Here is a 21,545-nt window from a genome sequence, read left to right as displayed (position 1 = left end):
TCCTTAAACATAATGGAGCCGGGGTCTATTATTTTGAAGGAATGGAGATTACTGATGATATTCCTAGTGTGCAGAACAGACCTATTTGGGGATCCCGGGGCAGAGATGTTCCCAAATACAAATTGCCGACTGTCAGGCAAAACAGCACAAGAAAAGAAAGCATTCATGCAATCAATTAACAAAAAATATTTTGTTGAGACGCTCTTGTTTACATTTTAGTACGGACTGAATTTCATCAGAACAAAGACATTAAACTACGGTTATAACGAAGTCAAAGGGACCACTAATTTTAATTCGTTATAACCGTAGTTCGTTATAAGCATATGTACAACATATATGCCGAAAATGGACGGCACCAAGAAACAGTTCGTTATATCCGTCAGTTCGTTATAAGCGTGTTCGTTATAAACGTAGTTTACCGTACGTCTTTATGGCCAGGAACACTTGCCAACACAACCAGCTCAATCCATCAAGTGGTTCTGGAAAAGTCGAACACTCTTAGTTTTGCTCTTCGGTCCAAATACACGAATCAGAGTTCAGACATTTACCATAATTTTTTCTTCGACACTAGATCGAAGGGACGTAACTCTTTATTCCCTGTTTTTCCAAGGTTGGTATTTTTCACGCAATTGAATAGAATCGACATGGCGTTGGCGAAAAAAATCGTATTCTATTCATACTTCTCATTAAATGTGGGTCGACTTTAAAAAGAAGGTTTTTACATTCGGACAGACTTTAACGATACGATCGACCTGCAATTGTGCCATCACATTTTATCTTCGCAATGGTGCTGAGAAAATAAATACAACGTAAATTGAGTGAACATTATACATGCTGAAAAAGGTAAATAAATGAAAAATCCTCGCTCGAAGGTTCCATGATGAAATTGCATAGGGGTAGTGGCTGATACATCCCGAAAAGTATTGGCATAAATAACTAATACCCGATCCCTGGTGACTTCGAATCACTGCTGACAAAAGTATCTGAAGCGGACATAAAATATTCAAAAAGATGTTTACACAGAAATACACTAGTTTCCAAATGATTTTATCTTCAGTGCCGTTGTGGTGGTAATGTCAGTTGCTTGTTAGTCAGAAGGCATAACTACCTGTGTATCTATGTAATTGACTCTCCTTTTCTTTCCTTTGCTTTGAACTTTTGTGATATTGACACTAATGCAGATAATAATATTTGTTTAAAAAATAATAAAGTACAGGTACTTTGGTCAATTACACTACGTAAAGCACTGCATCCAGCACAAGATAACATCAAGGATAATAAAAGACGTATATATAATTTACGATTTTGGTTTGTTTGCTGTTTTACGCCGCACTCAGCAATATTCAAGCTATATGACGGCAGTATGTAAATAATCGAGTCTGGACCAGAAAATCCAGTGATTGACAACACGAGCATCGATCCACGCAGTTGGGATCGATGACATGCATCAACCAAGTCAGACAGCCTGACCACCCGATCCCGTTAGTCGCCTGTTACGACAAGCAAAGTCGCCTTTTACGGCAAGCATGGGTTGCTGAAGACCTATTCTACCCCGGTCCTTTCAGGAGAGGAAATAAGGCGTTTAAAATATGGAATAGTATTTCGTACATGGGTGTGGGTGTGAGTGTTGGGTGTCACTATGCATTACAGCAACCTCACGACCAGGGACACACGGTATGGTGTTGGTTAACTCCAACAATATCGTGATAAGAAATGTCATCTGCTTCAGATATACCCGTTTTCGGGAATCGAACCGACTTTCGGTGAGACGAGCAACCGGTTAGGCCACCTGGCTACCCAGTCGCCCATATCGTACAAGAACAAACGCGTATCTGAGTTCTAAAGCATATGTGTTATGTTGAGTGTTGATGTTGTGTGCTATATTGAGTGTTTATGTTTAGTGTTTATGTTGATATTTTATGAGTGTTATCATCAATAGACCACAACAGGAAAGCTGCGTGTGTTTATTCCATATAAGAAACAAATAGCTTTTCATTAGCTTGCGCGCACAGACAGTCCATTGAGAAGAGCGGCATAAAGAGTCTATTCTCTTTTAATTGAGATGTTGTTTCGAAGAGCTCCATACTATAACAGACATGTACTAGTGCATGTGTCACAAATATAGCTTCAGACGATGCTGTTTTTATATTTTACAATGTATTTATGTAGATGATTTCGCATTTCGGTGTTTGCTAGACTAGAATATTATTCCATCGATAAATGTTACATTCATACGGAAACCTTTTAGGGCCATTTGATTTTTGATTTTTTTTTCGAAATCTTGAAATTTCATCTTACTTTCTTGAAATTTCAATTTAGGATCTTGAAATTTGAAGATAGTATCGAAAAACAAATAAAAAAACAAATGGCCCTAAAAGGCTTCCGTACATTCATATATGCCAAAGATATTAGTTTTCACTCTCTGGTCTTGATGTCCCGTGGTGATTTTTGCTGTACAGTTTGCTGAAATCTGGAAGAAAGTTTTTGTTGCACCGTGTCCCTTCACAGCAGAATGTACACGTGAGTGGCATGTCAGGCGGACCGGACGGACTTTCGTCCAAGAAGAAGCACTCGTTGTTCGGGGCAGTTTTCTGCCACCACTCCTTTTCACAGAACGCCTCGTTACTGCAGCTGAAATAGAGATTTTACGGCGCATCAAACACTATAACACGACAATACGTACGGCATAAGCGTACTTTTTCTTTGCATTATATTCAGGCCGAAACAAATCATTCGTTTGCTGCAATTTATTGGTAAGAGAGGTCTATTTTCTATCAACCAAATCACCCGAAACATTTCTTGAGTTGACGTGAATAGACAATAAATAGTTTTAACGATATTACAGTGTAGGCTCTGGAAGGAGCTAGACACACAATGCTGTAACTTTAGTAACCTGTCCGTTAAGTGAGTGAGTTTGGTTTAACGGCGCTTTGAACAGTTATACCACAGCGTGTCAGCATGGTGTGGGAGGAAAGCCCGAAGTGATGCAGGTTTTAGAATTTTATGACTTTGGTAAAATCCACGAACACAGGTATGGGGCTGACAAAACTAAAAACATAATCAGGGCGAACAGAGAGTCGAACCCTAGATCTTAGGTTTCTGGCACGTCAAAGGGAAGCAACTCTGTATAACGTGTTTTGGCGTCATAGACAACTGAGACAGTACAAGCGAGTCCGTACCTTTTACTGAGTGTTCGTTTCCCTTCGGAGTCTTGTTTTATGGTGGTGCGGCAGAGAGCGGAGGGACAAGGCTCCACCCACGGGCTCTGACACTCCACCCCCTCGCACTGGTAACACTGGAACGCTGTATGGTCGAGAAGAGGTGAGGTGAGGTGAAATGAGGATTTACCCCCTGGATACCCGAGGGACATATATCCTCCTCTTCAACCCTTACTTTAAAGTTGAATAAAATTTAACATGTATCACGCACAGTTATGAATTCTATGGGAAATTCCCTGTTCTGTGATATCATCCAATGTCATTTTAGGCAAAGTAAAATTGCTGAATATGATCCCTGAATATTAGGCACATATTAAGTTTCGCCATATTTTACACGTTATCAAATCTCCGTACAGGCGTTATTTACAGTGTGTTTTGTAATCTAAATCCGTATATTTTCTCTGAGAAATGACAAAAAACATATTCGTGATCATGGGTATCTGTCTTTTATCAAATCACCAATGATTACTCCAAAACGTCGTCGATAACCATGGGATCGTTTAGAATGTTTTGGGGAAAACAGGCAAACACGAACCACCAAGTAAACTTTCCGCCATATTGGAATGTGTTTACAAAACCACGTTTCACATCTCTGGGTAATGTTATGACCAGAGTTAGATCTAGTGCCGCGCGAGCGCAATTCTCTCACAACCTTCACTCATTAGATCTTAGGAAAATGTGCGTCAGAGAAATAACTCGGTATCAAGTGTGTTAACGTCACGTTCAAGTTTAATGCACTTTATAGCGACGTGCACATGCGTGCGTGCTTTCCGGCGCCTATTTAAATGTGCCTGCCTGTACTAGTCCGGACTAATGCCGGTTTTATAGTGCTAGCCCACTTAGATACCATTCTGCAGTTTAACCCCACTCAGACACAGTATGTGGAGTCCGAGGTGACCAATTCTTGTTTTATCCCCTTAATGTCGAGCGCCAGGCAGGGCAACAAGAAGTACCATCTTTCAACGTCTTTTGGTATGACGCGGCCGGTGATCGAACCACCGACCTTCTACTCTATCCACTAGACCACGGAGGATGTCATAGGGAGAACAATGGGAGCTCAGGGAAGTATTTGCAGTCACCCCCAAGAACAGAACACCCCGTCAATCCGGAAACCCGTTATTCTGCTATATGAAATAAATAACATACGGACGAGGGGATGCAACTGTGACCATCGAAAGTGTTGTTGATTCAAAACGCAACATTTAGATATACGTACGAGTTGGCGTTGTTGTGGTAGACGTGGTTGTTGTAGTCGATGTTGTGGTTGTAGTCGAAGTTGTGGTCGGGGCGATCGTCGTTGTCAATGTCGTCGACTCGGGTGGAATGGTAGTGGAGACTCTTGATGTCGGTGGTGTATCTGTTGTCTTGGGATCAATCGTTCCATCTTGAAAAAGGAAAGTATATTCTTAGGGTGAGGTGAAATGGGGTTTAACGTCGCGTCCAAGATTATTGCACTTATATAGCGACGTGCATGTACGTGTGTGTGTTTGTGTGGCTGCTTGTACTAGTCCGGACTGATGCCGATTTATAGTGCTAGCTCACTGAGATACCATGCCGCAATTTAACATGAATACCCCACACAGTATACTGACTCCGAGCCGACCAGTCCTTGTTTTATACCCTTGATGACGAGTGCCAGACAGGGTAACAACAAGTACCATGTTTTACCGTCTTTTGGTATGACGCGGTCGGGGATCGAACCACGGCCTTCCGCTCTCCGGGCGGACGCTCTACCACTTGACCACGGAGGCGGTCCTATTCTTAGGGTAGAGTACAAGTGCCCACTAAGTGTTAGACCCGTGAAGGTCCGGATAAGGAATAGGTCTTCACCAACCCATGTTTGACGTAAGAGACGACTAAGGGGATCGGGAAGTCAGACTCGCTGACTTAGTTGATGCATGTCATCGTGTCCCAATTGCGAAGATCGATGTTCATGATCACATAATTGTCTGGTCAAGACTCGATTATTTACAGACCGCCGTCACATAGCTGGAATACTGCTGAGTGCGGCGTTAAACAACAAACAAGCTATTGTGTGTTAAAAGTTTAAAAATTCCAAAATATTTCAAAAAGATGTTGAAAAGAATAATTATTAGTTATTATTCAGTTGGAACGGCCTACTTGTTTCTGGAGTTTTGTTTATCTGTTCTGTTGTGTTTGAGGCGTGGACCTCTATCCCAGGAAGGAGATCACCTGCAAAGGACGCATTCAACTTAAATACCGAATGTGTAGTGGACTGATTTAACGTTGAGGTCGCCGATGATGAACCCAAAACAGGACTAGAATCTGTACTTTACTAACACGGACTACACCCCCAGGAACATTAAACCCACTGTTGCATACGACGGGGGCTCGGTAATGATTTGGGGATGTATCTCTCATGATTGCAGGTTGGATTTGGTCACCATAAGGGGCAACCTAACAGGGGCTCAGTACATCCGGCCAGTCGTCGTTCCTCATTTTGACAACCACCCTCTTGCTACTCGACCTCAGTACATGGATGACAATGTCAGGCCTCATCGTTCGCATGCAGTCGTGGATGACATGAGGACCAATGCAATAACGACTCTACCCTGGCCAGCAATGAGCCCAGATTTGAACCCCTTGAACATGTTTTGGAAGTTCTGGAGCGGCGCATACAGGTACGAGATCCTCCTGTACACGATTTACGGCAATTGGAAGCAGCATTGCATCAGGAGTGGTTGTTGTTGACCCATCAACAAATCCAACCTCTGACTGGAGGCATGAGACGTAGGGTGGAATGCGTCATCCGGGCACGTGACGGTTATACCCGCTACTGATCTGTTTCACGCGTCATGTCAAGTAGAGACTTTAAGGAACATTTTCACATGAAACATCAAACGGAACTCGTTTACTTAATCCTGCAGCTCCATACTTTTTTTAGGTATCGTCTAAGGTCAAACACAGTACCTGTGTCACCATGATGTTTGTGTCAGTAAATTTCAATCACAACTCACCAATATCTTCTAAATGTGTTGTCAAATGTTTGTTGTATCCGATGCCATGATTTTTGCCATTTGTCATGGTTCAGAAATAGGGGTGTGCTTAACTTTTTTCTTTATGTGTATAAGCATTGGTTCAGAGACGAAAAATAAGAAGGGCTAAAATCCGGGGCAGCAAAACAACAACCACTACTAATATGTGCAGACCTGGAACATGACGCTTCTTGCATATTTCTACCTGTATATAGTAAATACTTGTATATACCGCAAGCCATCTTCCAACCGAGAACCGTACACGAGCCCATGCAAGCCCCTGCGTTTAGGAATATACATGTGTCTCTAACGCACGTACAGAATGCGCGCTGTTGCTTGCTTTCGGAGGCGATATTCCTGAATTCAACCGTATGACATTTTACGCCGTCATCAAAATAACCTTATTCTTACCTGTGACTTCTCCGAGGTCGATTTGTTTATGGAAGTGTTGCTCCTTGATAAGCCCCAGCAGCTCTCGCAGTTTGTGCCTTGTACAGTTCCTGATGATGTCGGCGCTGACACTCACTTTGATATCGATGTCTACCTTGGGGACAATGACGGTGTTACAGCAGCCGCAGTCGCAAGGCTTACTGCCACTACCTGGGTGGTCTGGTTTGTCACACCCACAACCACCGCCGTTATCAGGTTTGTCCGGCTTATCGGGTATGTCTGGCTTATCAGGTTTGTCTGGTTTATCGGGTTTGTCCGGCTTATCAGGCTTGTCTGGTTTGTCAGGCTTGTCTGGCTTATCAGGATTGTCTGGTTTATCAGGCTTGTCTGGTTTATCGGGTTTGTCTGGCTTATCAGGTTTGTCCGGCTTATCGGGTTTGTCCGGCTTATCGGGTATGTCTGGCTTATCAGGTTTGTCTGGCTTATCGGGTTTGTCCGGCTTATCAGGCTTGTCTGGTTTGTCAGGCTTGTCTGGTTTATCGGGTTTATCGGGTTTGTCTGGATTATCAGGTTTGTCTGGTTTATCAGGCTTGTCTGGCTTATCAGGATTGTCTGGTTTATCAGGCCTGTCTGGTTTATCGGGTTTGTCTGGCTTATCAGGTTTGTCAGGCTTATCAGGGAGGTCTGGCTTATCTGGTTTATCTGGTTTGTCTGGTTTATCAGGTTTGTCGGGCTTATCAGGTTTGTCAGGCTTATCAGGGAGGTCTGGCTTATCAGGTTTGCCAGGCTTATCAGGCAGGTCTGGCTTATCTGGTTTATCGGGTTTGTCTGGCTTATCAGGCAGGTCTGGTTTATCAGGCTTCTCACAAGATTTCCCTGTGCATGGTTTATCGGGCTTCTCACAAGATTTCCCCGTGCATGGTTTATCAGGCTTCTCACAAGATTTCCCTGTACATGGTTTATCAGGCTTCTCACAAGATTTCCCCGTGCATGGCTTATCAGGCTTCTCACAAGATTTCCCTGAGCATGGTTTATCAGGCTTTTCACAAGATTTGCCTGAGCATGGTTTATCAGGCTTCTCACAAGATTTCCCTGTGCATGGTTTATCGGGCTTCTCACAAGATTTCCCCGAGCATGGTTTATCAGGCTTCTCACAAGATTTCCCTGTGCACGGCTTATCAGGCTTCTCACAAGATTTCCCCGTGCATGGTTTATCGGGCTTCTCACAAGATTTGCCTGAGCATGGTTTATCGGGCTTCTCACAAGATTTCCCTGTGCATGGTTTATCAGGCTTCTCACAAGATTTCCCTGTGCACGGTTTATCAGGCTTCTCACAAGATTTCCCTGAGCATGGTTTATCAGGCTTCTCACAAGATTTCCCTGTGCACGGTTTATCGGGCTTCTCACAAGATTTCCCTGTGCATGGTTTATCGGGCTTCTCACATGATTTCCCTGTGCATGGTTTATCGGGCTTCTCACAAGATTTCCCTGAGCATGGTTTATCAGGCTTCTCACAAGATTTCCCTGTGCATGGTTTATCGGGCTTCTCACAAGATTTCCCTGTGCACGGCTTATCAGGCTTCTCACAAGATTTCCCTGAGCATGGCTTATCAGGCTTTTCACAAGATTTCCCTTTGCAAGGCTGCTCACAGGATTTCCCCTTGCATGGTTTATCGGGCTTCTCACAAGATTTCCCCTTGCAAGGCTGCTCACAGGATTTTCCCTTGCATGGTTTATCGGGCTTCTCACAAGATTTCCCCTTGCAAGGCTGCTCACATGATTTCCCCTTGCATGGTTTATCGGGCTTCTCACAGGATTTACCCTTGCAAGGCTGCTCACATGATTTCCCCTTGCAAGGCTGCTCACATGATTTCCCTTTGCAAGGTTTATCGGGCTTCTCACAGGATATCCCCTTGCAAGGTCTATCAGGCTTCTCACAGGATTTCCCCTTGCAAGGCTGCTCACACGATTTACCCTTGCACGGTTTATCCGGTTTCTCACAAGATTTTCCCCTGCAAGGTTTATCAGGTTTTTCACAGGACTTCCCCCGGCAGGAGCCATGCTTACTGTCCTTGTTTCCTGAGTGATGCTTAATTGACTTGCTTCCAGAGGGATGCTTAATTGACTTGCTTCCAGAGGGGTGCTTAACTGACTTGCTTCCAGAGGGATGCTTAATTGACTTGCTTCCAGAGGGATGTTTAATTGACTTGCTTCCAGAGGGATGCTTAATTGACTTGCTTCCAGAGGGATGCTTAACTTCCTTGCTTCCAGAGGGATGCTTAATTGACTTGCTTCCAGAGGGATGCTTTGTTTCCTTGCTTCCAGAGGGATGCTTAATTGACTTGCTTCCTGAAGGATGCTTAACTTCCTTGCTTCCAGAGGGATGCTTAATTTCCTTGCTTCCAGAGGGATGCTTAATTGACTTGCTTCCAGAGGGGTGCTTAATTGACTTGCTTCCAGAGGGATGCTTAATTGACTTGCTTCCAGAGGGATGCTTAATTGACTTGCTTCCAGAGGGATGCTTAATTGACTTGCTTCCAGAGGGATGCTTAACTTCCTTGCTTCCAGAGGGATGCTTAATTGACTTGCTACCTGAGGGATGCTTTGTTTCCTTGCTTCCAGAGGGATGCTTAATTGACTTGCTTCCTGAAGGATGCTTAATTTCCTTGCTTCCAGAGGGATGCTTAATTGACTTGCTTCCAGAGGGATGCTTAATTGACTTGCTTCCAGAGGGGTGCTTAATTGACTTGCTTCCAGAGGGATGCTTAATTGACTTGCTTCCAGAGGGGTGCTTAACTGACTTGCTTCCAGAGGGGTGCTTAATTGACTTGCTTCCAGAGGGATGCTTAACTTCCTTGCTTCCAGAGGGATGCTTAACTTCCTTGCTTCCAGAGGGATGCTTAACTTCCTTGCTTCCAGAGGGATGCTTAATTGACTTGCTTCCAGAGGGGTGCTTAATTGACTTGCTTCCAGAGGGATGCTTTGTTTCCTTGCTTCCAGAGGGATGCTTAATTGACTTGCTTCCAGAGGGATGCTTAGTTTCCTTGCTACCTGAGGGATGCTTTATTGACTTGCTTCCAGAGGGATGCTTAATTGACTTGCTTCCAGAGGGATGCTTAACTTCCTTGCTTCCAGAGGGATGCTTTATTGACTTGCTTCCAGAGGGATGCTTAATTTCCTTGCTTCCAGAGGGATGCTTAATTGACTTGCTTCCAGGGGGATGCTTAATTGACTTGCTTCCAGAGGGATGCTTAATTGACTTGCTACCTGAGGGATGCTTTATTGACTTGCTTCCAGAGGGATGCTTAATTGACTTGCTTCCAGAGGGATGCTTAATTGACTTGCTTCCTGAGGGATGCTTAACTTCCTTGCTTCCAGAGGGATGCTTAACTTCCTTGCTTCCAGAGGGATGCTTAATTGACTTGCTTCCAGAGGGATGCTTAGTTTCCTTGCTTCCAGAGGGATGCTTAGTTTCCTTGCTTCCTGAGGGATGCTTAACTTCCTTGCTTCCTGGTCGCCCCTTGCTGGCGGGCCCTCCGGGGTGTGGGGGGTTCTCCTTTGATGCATTGTGGGTACCGGGGGGAGGGGCAACGTTGTCTTCAGCACTCTCATCACCTAATCCAAGAACGACATCATGATATTAACAATGTGAAGGCATAGACTTGAAATGTTAGGACAAGCATGCATGATCGCGATCTTTAATTAGACATCTATTCAAAACAATTGAGGGGCGGTCGGGTAGCCTAGTGGTTAAAGCGTTCGCTCGTCACGCCGAAGACCCGGGTTCGATTCACGACATGGGTACAATGTGTGAAGCCCATTTCTGGTGTCCCCCGCCGTGATATTGCTGGAATATTGCTAAAAGCGGCGTAAAACCATACTCACTCACTCACTCAAAACAATTGGCGTTTAAGTTATGTATAGAACAATGAATTAACGAAAATAGTTTGTCCAAGCATTCATGTGAAAGCGTCAACATAGTTAAATGCCGCATCAAACGCCCATGTCCATACGTCCATACCTCTCCCTGGTATCACTGCCTTGTTGCATCCGGGTCCCTCGCAGCAGTAAGAACACTTTCCATACGCCTCATCTTCATCCCAACAGTCGCCGTCATTGTTTTCTTGTAGGTTCATACATGACTGCGATTTACAAATAAAACGTGTTATCATACGTATTTGAACATGTACCATACGTAATCTTACGTATTAACACTTCTCCCGCTCTTGCCTCCATTGGCAGAATCCTTTGTGGTCCCTATGTTATGTTTGTTTGTTTTGTTTGTTTGTTGTTTAACGCCACACTCTGTAAATAATTTAGTCTGGACCAGACAATGCAGTGATTGGCATCATGAGCATCAATCCACGCGATTGGGATCGATGACATGCATCAACCAAGTCAGCGAGCCTGACCACCCGATCCCGTTAGTCGCCTTTTACAACAAGCATAGTTGCCTTTTACAACATCATGGGTTGCTGAAGACCTATTCAACCCTGGATCTGCACAGGTCTTGACCCTATGTGTTGAAGGTGTCAAGGTCACAGGGTCAATAGGGTCGAGTGGGTGCACGAGGACTAGACAGGTTGGAAGTCATGTGGCCCCTATGAATAGGTCATATGTACTGACTCGGCCAAGGTCACAGGGCAGGAAGGTCGGTTTGCCCGGGCACGGTTTCCCAAAACATTTTTAGCACTACGACTTTCGTAAGCCAATGTTAAAGTATGTGAGTTACAATAAACAAAGCAAATCGCTGTGTGGAGCCGAGCCCAGACAAAGGCAGCCTTGTGACCAGTCTGTGTGGCGAGGACACAGACTTTGGGTCAAGGTGACGGGTTTTTGAAGGTCAGAAAGGAGATTATTAATACAACGTCCGTATATATTGTAACATGAATGTTTCTCGCTAGAAATTTATTTTGCATTTGCACACAATGAAATGAAATGTAAAATCAAATGACAAATGTTTTCTTTATATTCCGGAGGACTGAAAACGTAACGCTATTATCTGTAGCCCAATCATTGTACCATTAGGCTACAGAGGCGCTGACATATCATAATGCTTTTAAGAATGTCTTTTTCAAGTATCGTAAGTCAGATATTTTACGCACGTTTGCCTAAGTTCATGGAAATTATGCTTGAATTTTTTTAATAAATGTTGTTTTAAGTTTCTTTTGTCGGTTTATAAGTTTGATAAAACATTTCCCCTCGTGTTTTTATGATATATAAAACGTTTATTCCGCGGATGCGGGTTTTGAATATCATAAAACCCCTCGGACGTGCTTCATCCCAGACTTATGCCTTAAAGATCCTTCATATAAACTGCTAGACAAAAGAAAGAATACACTTTAAAAGATCGATTTGAAGAATTATTATCAAAACGTTACTAGGCTGAGTCGCAGAAACACTGAATACTTAAGGTCCAGTTGTGATACCCGTATCAAATATATCCCCATCGAATAAACATTTCATTCCTGTTTCATTTCTAGCCACTATCAAAACATGGCTGTATCTTTTCTGTTGCCAGGCAGATTATGAATTTCTTCAACGTCATACAACTGACCTGCAACTTGGAACACGTCTTCGTGATGACGGAACTCCTTGATCCATAGTACACAGTGGTAAGACAAGCCGTCTGAAACAACACAAAGTATTCAGTGAAGTAACACAAAGTTGTTTTGATCTTCTCAGTGGCTTGGAAAAAAACGCATTTATTGAACACAAGGTACAGCTTGAACTCGGCTTTTTAATAGAAACGGTTGGATGGTTGGCTTGTTGTTTAACGCCGCACTCAGCAATAGCCTAGCTATATGGCGGCGGTCTGTAAATTGTCGATGCTGGACCAGACAATCAAGTGACTGACATCATGATCATAGATCCAAACAATTGGGATACAATGACGTGTCAAACGAGTCAGCGAGTCTGACCACCCGATCCCGTTAGTCGCCTCTTACGACAAGCATAGTCGCCTTTTAGGACAAGCATGGGTAGCTGAAGACCTATTCTACACCGGATCTTCACGGATCGTAATGGAAACGGAAAATGTGTGTTAAATGGATAACAGAGTCTGTTTCCTATGACGCTGGCAATTTGAAAATTATTGGCAATAAAATATGACGCATAGGATTTAAAGTGACAGACCGATGTCCGAGTACCGTTTCCTGCTTTTTTCTAGCCTTAACGTTTAGCCTTGGTTGTTTACAGAGAAACGGTCAAGGCAGTGAACTCTGTTCTTTGTCAAGTACGCCAATTCTATGGATAATAGAGTCTTTATATGACCCTGGCAATATTGAAAAATAAATGGCAACAAAGAATGAGTCCTCGGATTGAAAGTGACAGACCGAAGCCCAGGAACATTTCCTGTTTTTATTTTAGCCTTAGAATGAGTGAGTGAGTGGGTTTGGTTTTACGCCGCTTTTAGCAATATTCCAGCAATATCACGGCGGGGGACACCAGAAATCGGCTTCACACATTTTATCCATGTCGGGATTCGAACCCGGGTATTCGGCGTGACGAGCGAACGCTTTAACCACTAGGTTACCCGACCGCCCCTTTTAGCCTTAGAGTTTAACCTTGGGTGTTTAAAGCGAATGAATCAGGCAGTGAATTTCGTTCTTTGTCATCTACGCCAAGGCGATGTTGTAGAAGAAAATAGTCTCCTTTTAATATCACAGTCCCAACATATATACACTGAAAGTTTCGACCATCAAGCGTATCCGGTGTCAACTAAGACGCCATATACAGGGATTTACAGTTCGTTATACACTCAAAAATTATCCTTAACAGAGTACACAGGGGACAACAAAGTGAATTCGCTATATCCGTGCTATAAGCGTGTTCGTTAAATCCTGCAATTTTGTATGATAAAATATACAGCAAATGACCGGGACCAAACGAACAGTTCGTTTTAAGCATGTTCGTTATAACCGTACTCAACAGAAGTTAATGACCCCCGATTCGTTCATATTATTATACTTAACCATTCATGCCCTGACAGATTAACTTTTGTGAGATGAAAGAATCGGGTGATCCGTAAGTTCTTTTGAGTAGTATAGATTGTACTCACTGCGTTGTCGGGGCAGGTGTGTAGCTTGTCTGGTTGACTGCACTGAGCATTGTCCGTCTCGCCATCGCACACATAGCACCGATGCCCCTCCGTGTGTCCATCTCCGGCTATCTTTGCCCCGTCAGTGACCAGGGTCTCGGCCGTCGGTACCTCTACACCGCAAATCAGTGAATGAGTGATTTGGATTTAAATCCGCTTTGAATAGTATTCATTATATCACTGCGTGTGAGCTTAATGCTGGAGGAAGAATCCATATAATACAGGTCGTAGACGTTTACATTCATAAGTAGGATTCTGGGACTCGAAAATGGACCAGCCAATACCTGAACTGCTGAAAATGCACAGAATTGAGGATCTTTAAAAGGACCGCGCCACAAGTCAACGGATGTGCAAAATATGAACTCTTTGGACCACAGGGTAAGAGGAAAATATGAAACTCAGCGGTGAAGTGTCTTTGACCGTCAAGCTCCAAATAGCATATATGTCTGCATTACACGCCCCTACATGCGACTGGTCTACTTCAAAGTTTTATTACTGAAATTTGTTAGCAAATTCGATGGGAGATATGTTCTTAATTCGTAAAATTTCGTGTTACAACAAACGTCTTGACTATGATACCTCGTAGAATTCAGCTGTTACCTTCCATGATGACAGCGTCGACATTACAGAGGTGTTTCTGGCAGCAGAATGCACAGCGGTCACCCTCGTGGAAGGCCCCGGAGTCGCACCTATCGGTGTTGTTGCCTTCCTGTTGGTAACAGGTCTGGGAAGAGATAAACGGAAGGTCAAATCCTGGGGATTCTGACAAGGATGAATCATCATGATGAAGGTTACCTTGGTGGTTCCAGTGGGTACGTGAGATGAGTATTTATCACAGTGTGCAGGCTGGGTTAGCGGAAAGGTCAATCTGAGGTCAGTGACTTTTGCCACGGGGAAACGTACAAGAACGGGAATGGTGGATTCGTACCCACAACCAGTATACCTTGTACAGTTAACTGAGGCCGTGTAAACCACAGGACCAACTACGAGTGTCGCAGGACACTTTCCGTGTGTCATAGGTCCAAGTGTGTGCGTGCCATATGTCCAAGTGTGTGAGTGTCATATGTCCAAGTATGTGAGTGTCACGGGATTAACTGTGTGTCACAGGATCAACTGTGCGAGCATCATACGGGTCCAACTGTGTGAATGTCATACGGCCCAACTGTGTGAGTGTCATACAGGTCCAACTGTGTGAATGTCATACGGCCCAACTGTGTGAATGTCATACGGCCCAACTGTGTGAGTGTCATACAGGTCAAACTGTGTGAGTGCCATACGGATCTAACCAAACAAGTTCAGATGTTTGTGATTTTGTCTGCCTAGGAGTGGCACACCTCCCGTCACCACCACCCAGTATTTTATACATGCATATCCTCCATCTGAGTAATGATATTATCACTGTGACATCATCAGATGAGACAGTCATCATGTCAGTGGCTGGACAGTGTCCAGAAGACTGCATCAGTACAATATCAGAGCTTACAGACCACTACGAGACGTAACGCTGACACTGCAACACAGGTAGAACAGAAACTGGCAAAGAGTCCTGTTCACAGGAGAGAGCAGATTAAAGCTCAGATGGAAGAAACTGTGTCAACCTCCGACAAGGAGAACATTGTTGCTTTCAAGATGTCAAAACGTTTGTGGTGGCAGCATCATTAGCCCTGTCAAGGCAGCATCTGTAGCCAAGTCAATGCGACATCATTAGTCCTGCAAAACGGCATCATTAGCCCTGTTAATCCAGGATCTGTAGCCAAGTCAGGACAGACCTGGTGATTTTGACTGGACACTGGACAGCATCACATAGACCAATCTCTCCACCCTGTTGTACTACCGTTTTCGCAACGGAACAGGACAGACTCTGTTTCAAAAAGAAAACACAAGGCCCCATACAACGTCTTGCCTTGGTCAGCACAATCACAACCAGACTTATCACAATAGAAATCTTGTGAGGTCACTTTGACCGACAAATCAGAGCACAACCAGTTCGCTCTTATAACAAGGATCAGTTACCACAGGTTCTCTGAGAAGGGTGGTGTAGAATCACATGTCTTGTGATCAGACGTATTACATCTTCTCATGGTCGAGTTGTGGCGGGCATTGATTCCCCTGGTAGGCATACACAATACTTTCTGACAGGTGTGACATTCTCAAGAATTAAAGGAGCTTCATGTGCTTATTTCAGGCTTGATGGTTGATGAGTACTGAACAACTGACCCTGTCCTCCAAACTGTGGACACAATACCTTCTTTTCCATTCATGGCATAAGTTGTAAATGATGTTGATAAATAATTCTGACTTTTGACACTAAAAGACTGTTTATGTTGTATTTCTTCCCAAGTAAGGGTAAATGATGCTTAATGGGCATTTCGCATCCCATCATCTGTTTCAGTCATATCACAGGGGGGAGTCAAAGTGTAGTCAAAGGATACTACATGTGGCGTGCATGATGTCATCTTGAAATTGAAGATTTGAAATGAATATTAATAAATAAGTGTTACAGGCATACTGTCTATCATGCCCTTGTCTCGTTGGCGAAGAAGCAGATGACCATATATCGAAACTTCTTTTTCAGGAGGAGATTTTTTTCAACCAGATAGAGGCTGAGATTTTTATTTACACAAAAAATATGAGCAACCCTTCTCCCCAAGAAATCAAATGGTCCACCCCTAAGGTCCAATGCCGAATTACATCAGTAATACATAAGTATCATTATCGCCCAGTCCCCAAACCATCTATATCTACGTTCATAAAATTAGTTTGATTGAAAACTTATTTAACAGTTTTGAACTGTATTAGAAAAAATAGCACTGACTAGGTGGTGAAAAACCCTTCTCTATCTCACCTCTTGTTTCATGCATCCTAGGTGGTGATGAAGATGTCCTCTGTCCTTTCTCAGCACGGAGTAGCACACCTGGCATCAACACAACCATACAAGTGTTTACAAAAGTAAAGCAAACAAACAAACAAAAAAACAAACAAACAAACTATGAACCATAAGTACATGTACTATAAAGAAGTTACATTCCATGACCAACTTCGGCTAATCTATCATATCCTATATTTTGAAACTATTATATCAGTACTGTTGTTCTAGGAATACATAAAGGCCATTATAGCTTTGAAGGTCAGATAGGTCTTCAGCAACCCATGCTTGACAAAACAGGTGGCGACAAACGGGATCGGGTGGTCAGGCTCGCTGATTTGGTTGATGCATGTCGTCGTATCCCAAATGGATGGATTGATGCTCATGATATCAATCACGGGATTGTCTGGTCCAGACTCTATTATTTACAAACCACTGTCATATAGCTTGAATATTGCTCAGTGCGGCGTTAAATAACAAACAAATACAGGCCATGAACGGTTTGCTCGGCTGGAAACAGTCACCGAAACACTGAAAACTTCAGATTCCAAACACAACTATGATATCCATATACATTACGTCACCATCGATTGACCACTTCTTGTCTGTTTTATTTTTAGCCACCATTAAACATGGGTGCATACTTTTTGTGCCCAGGAGTTTATAACAGTTCATCATCATGACAGAATTATCTTCCTTTGTCTGAAATATGCCACTATGGTTGCTGACAAATTATCATCATGCTTAGAAAAATGGTAGTTTTATAAAACATGCTTCCATCATATATATATAATATACACACAACAGGTAATGTCAACAACACAGTAAAATATGATATACACACTGCAGGTCATATTGACTACACAGTTATCTATCATTTAAAAAACTGCAGGTCCATATAACAACACAGTTATATACGATATACACACTGCAGGTCATGATGGCTACATATAGTTATATATAATATACACACTGCAGGTCATGATAGCTTCATAGTTATATATGATATACATACTGCAGGTCATGATAGCTTCATAGTTATATATGATATACACACTGCAGGTCATGATAGCTTCATAGTTATATATGATATACACACTGCAGGTCATGATAGCTTCATAGTTATATATAATATACACACTGCAGGTCATGATAGCTTCATAGTTATATATGATATACATACTGCAGGTCATGATAGCTTCATAGTTATATATGATATACACACTGCAGGTCATGATAGCTTCATAGTTATATATGATATACACACTGCAGGTCATGATAGCTTCATAGTTATATATAATATACACACTGCAGGTCATGATAGCTTCATAGTTATATATAATATACATACTGCAGGTCATGATAGCTTCATAGTTATATATGATATACACACTGCAGGTCATGATGACTAAACTGTTATTGGCAATATATACACTTCAGGTCATGATGACAACACATTTTTATGATGAGGACATAGTTATATACGATATACAAACTGCAGGTCATGATGCCTACATGGTTATATATAACATACACACTTCAGGTCATGGTGACTACACAGTAATATGTTATATACACACTTCAGGTTATGACGACTATTCATTTATATATAATACACACTTCAGGTCATGATAACAACACAGTTATATACGATATACACACTGTAGGTCATGATGACGACACAATTATATATAATATACACACTGCAGGTCATGACGACGACACAGCTATATATAATATACACACTTCGGGTCGTGATGACTACACTGTTCTATATAATGTACATACTGTAGGTTAAGACGACGACACAGTTATATACGATATACACACTGCATGTCTTGATTACTACATAGTTATGTATACTATACACACTTCAGGTCATGATAACAACACAGTTATATACGATATACACACTGCAGGTCATGATGGCTACATAGTTGTATAAAATATACACACTTCAGGTCATAATGACTACACTGTTATATATGCTGGTCAGTCTGCGTTTGGTTTCTGCAGATTTCCGTCTTTATGGCCCTGTAATATTGTATGATAACGACACTGTTTTATATATACACACTGCTGGTCAATCAGCGTTTGATTCAAGGAGATTCCTCTTTTTAATGAAACATACCTCGTCCGGCTCGCACGTGACTTCATCAAATACGCAGTCGTCGGGGTCATCAGGGTCATCGCACGTGTAGCACGTGAGAGGTGAGAGCGGGGCGGCATCCACGTGTAATACTGAAGAACATGTTGGATAGCGTTGTTACAAAGTATCCATGAGGGCACATTTGGAGATACCGTAATAAGCTACAGTAGGTCGTTGTTATGTTAAAGATGCAACTATCTAAATCGTTTTCTTGTGAAAGTGCCCTGTGGATTGAGGAAGAAATCCTCACACCCTGTCACACCCTGTCACACCCTGTCACATCCTTTTAAGAGAGAGAGAGAGAGAGAGAGAGAGAGAGAGAGAGAGAGAGAGAGAGAGATGTAACGCCAAGCCATTGGGCTTATGAGACACGATGAAAACATAATTCACAGAAAGTATGAAGCTATAACAATTTCAGCAGTATATAAGTATTGTTAAAAACAATTCATATAAAAGATAATAATCGTTTATACATTACGAAAAGAGTCTTAGATAAACAATACTGTACGTCGTCCGATTTCAATATAAAACATAACTTATGCATATCATCAAGGGTATAAAAACTCTGGGATACATTTGAAGCTTCATAAAATAATTCATTTCTTAAATCTTCATAAAAAGGACAACACATAAGAAAGTGCTTTTCATCTTCAACAGTGTGGATATTTAAAGCATTAAAACAATATTTACTAATTCTATCACATAGTAGGGGTGGTTTAGAATAGCGTCCAGTTTTTATAGCAAGGGATAAACAACAGATACAGTTGATTATCATTCACGATATATACACTAACAACACAAATTGGTTCGTAATCAAAACATTTCTTCCTGATAGGTGTTTAGTCAAAATTCAACTGTTAAAATGCTACCTCCAGCTTCTAAGCTTTTGAGATAACTAGTGTTCACAAGTCAGGAACAGACTATAATTCCCCAGCCCTTATCCCCTTAATAATCCCAAATTTCAGTTTTGAGCAATTGGGATACGATGACATGCCTCAACCAAGTCAGCGAGCCTGACCACCCGATCCCATTAGTCGCCTTTTACGACAAGCACAGTCGCCTTTTACGACAAGCATAGTCGCCTTTTACGACAAGCACAGTCACCTTTTACGACAAGCATGGGATGCTGAAGATCCATTCTATCCCGGATCTTCACGGTTCATCAAATACGTTTTGCTTCTCACAGTGTGCCTACTATTGTTATGTCTCCCGACCCAAGAGAATAAATTAAATAATAGTCCAACTCAAGTCTAGAGTGACTCGGCAAGTCTAGATTGTTCAGCACAAGGATTCAGTATTGTTCTGGGCTCCATTTGGATCGTATTCATTACGGTATTTTGTAGATATATATTATTAGTTAAAATACGTCATGGGCGGCATTGACCATCTGGATTCATGACATGTAAAACTGAACAACATGTCATCACCTGCCCCAAGTGACTCAGTGGGAAAACAGTAGGTTACAAGACTGCACGCGATTTCTGATGTTGGAGGTCCGAGGCACGTAAAAGATATAAAACCAACTTTATATTCATATCAATAGGCCAGTTTAAAAAAAGCGTCAATTGTAAAACCTAGGTGTTACAATTGAAGTGAAAAACATGAAAGGTTTAGAAGTGAACCATTTCAAAAACTAGGTTTGGAAGACAACCGCTTCAAAACCCGCTTGAAGATTATTTTCCATCTAGGTTCAACCAGAAATCCATACATGTAAATTATACCAAAAACTCATCCATTTAAAAATAAATTTAGCCATATAGATATATCAAGAAAAAAAATGAAACGGACATAAGTTACAAACAGCCTTGCTTGACAACAGTATAAGGATCTATACGGAACAGTCGCTTTTACAGTAAAAAAAAGAAGTTGTTATCCATAAATTGTGTCTACTTTGTCATAAAATAATTGATCTTACCTTGCGAAATGGATAATCCCACTAGGAGTACCCACAGTGGTGGGGGCATGGCCGTGGCTATATTGTGTTTGAATGTCCAGGGCAACACAAGCTTTAATACCACCCGACACCCCACGCCTTAATTTATTGGCACCAGGTATTCCGGAAAATGATATAACACTGGTCGCCTCGTTCTGATGTAGTAGGTGGTTCTATAGTCACTCTCACTGACCCTGTTCAAATAGACATTTTTAAACAGTGATGTACAGCAAGGGTGTGGTCTTGGACCTTGTGTTTTTGGCGTCTTATCTCAGGTTTGTTTACACGTATGTGCAGGATGCCCCTTGGTAAGCAAATTGGAACTGATTTATTATCAACGAAAGAGTTTAAAGAGTAATCGTTGTTTGATATTAACATTAAACTTTGGGATATACAATTTATGTGGTAAGGTATTGGCTAATTTGTTTGTTCTTTTCTTCTAATCGTGTAATAAATAAGAGTATCAACTGTCTGTCTGTGATTCTTATTTCGTGTTTTCCATATCTGAGGTTGTTAATACTATATATTTTACAGAACGACGAGATGTCAACGGTTTATGTGTCGATGTTTGTATGTGTATTAATGTGTAACCACTATTCACAAATAATTTTTGCTACTATTGGGTTGGTGGGGATGTGTTTTAACCCATTTAAATTCATATTATCCTTCTCGCAAAAAAAGAATGAAGGTACATTAGAAAATTATTACGGACGTCAGCTAACAAAGTAGTCGAAAAGAAACAAAGCATGTTTCGAAAAATATAACCACTTTTGAGATATTTTGAGGAGGGGAGCATTTATTGATTTAGAAATAAACCCTATGGTCTTCTTGGTTACTATACAATGTATCCCAAAGTGCGGGGATACTTGACTTCCCCACAAACACACGTGCGAG

At 42.1% G+C, this 21,545-nt stretch overlaps 1 protein-coding gene across 1 annotated transcript; it reads right to left on the bottom strand.

The window, feature by feature from the left end:
• Positions 1–2,371: 2,371 nt before the first annotated feature.
• Positions 2,372–20,705, bottom strand: LOC139443926 (uncharacterized). The gene is made up of 13 exons (XM_071224815.1): positions 20,634–20,705; positions 18,701–18,810; positions 16,549–16,617; positions 14,304–14,427; positions 13,665–13,816; positions 12,162–12,233; positions 10,626–10,746; positions 9,865–10,219; positions 6,626–9,705; positions 5,340–5,411; positions 4,435–4,602; positions 3,180–3,303; positions 2,372–2,631 (listed from the first exon to the last, which is right to left on the bottom strand). The coding sequence occupies exons 1-13, from the start codon at positions 20,680–20,682 to the stop codon at positions 2,409–2,411; spliced, it is 4,719 nt and encodes a 1,572-aa protein (XP_071080916.1). The 5' UTR covers positions 20,683–20,705; the 3' UTR covers positions 2,372–2,408.
• Between the last annotated feature and the right edge of the window lie 840 nt (positions 20,706–21,545).

This window comes from Haliotis cracherodii, unplaced genomic scaffold (assembly GCF_022045235.1).
Source record: "Haliotis cracherodii isolate W230 unplaced genomic scaffold, xgHalCrac1.p SCAF_5, whole genome shotgun sequence".
In the NCBI taxonomy this organism is placed as follows: Eukaryota; Metazoa; Mollusca; class Gastropoda; order Lepetellida; family Haliotidae; genus Haliotis; species Haliotis cracherodii.
The sequence above is the reverse complement of the archived record's forward strand: the minus strand, read 5'-3'. Positions and strand labels throughout refer to the sequence as shown.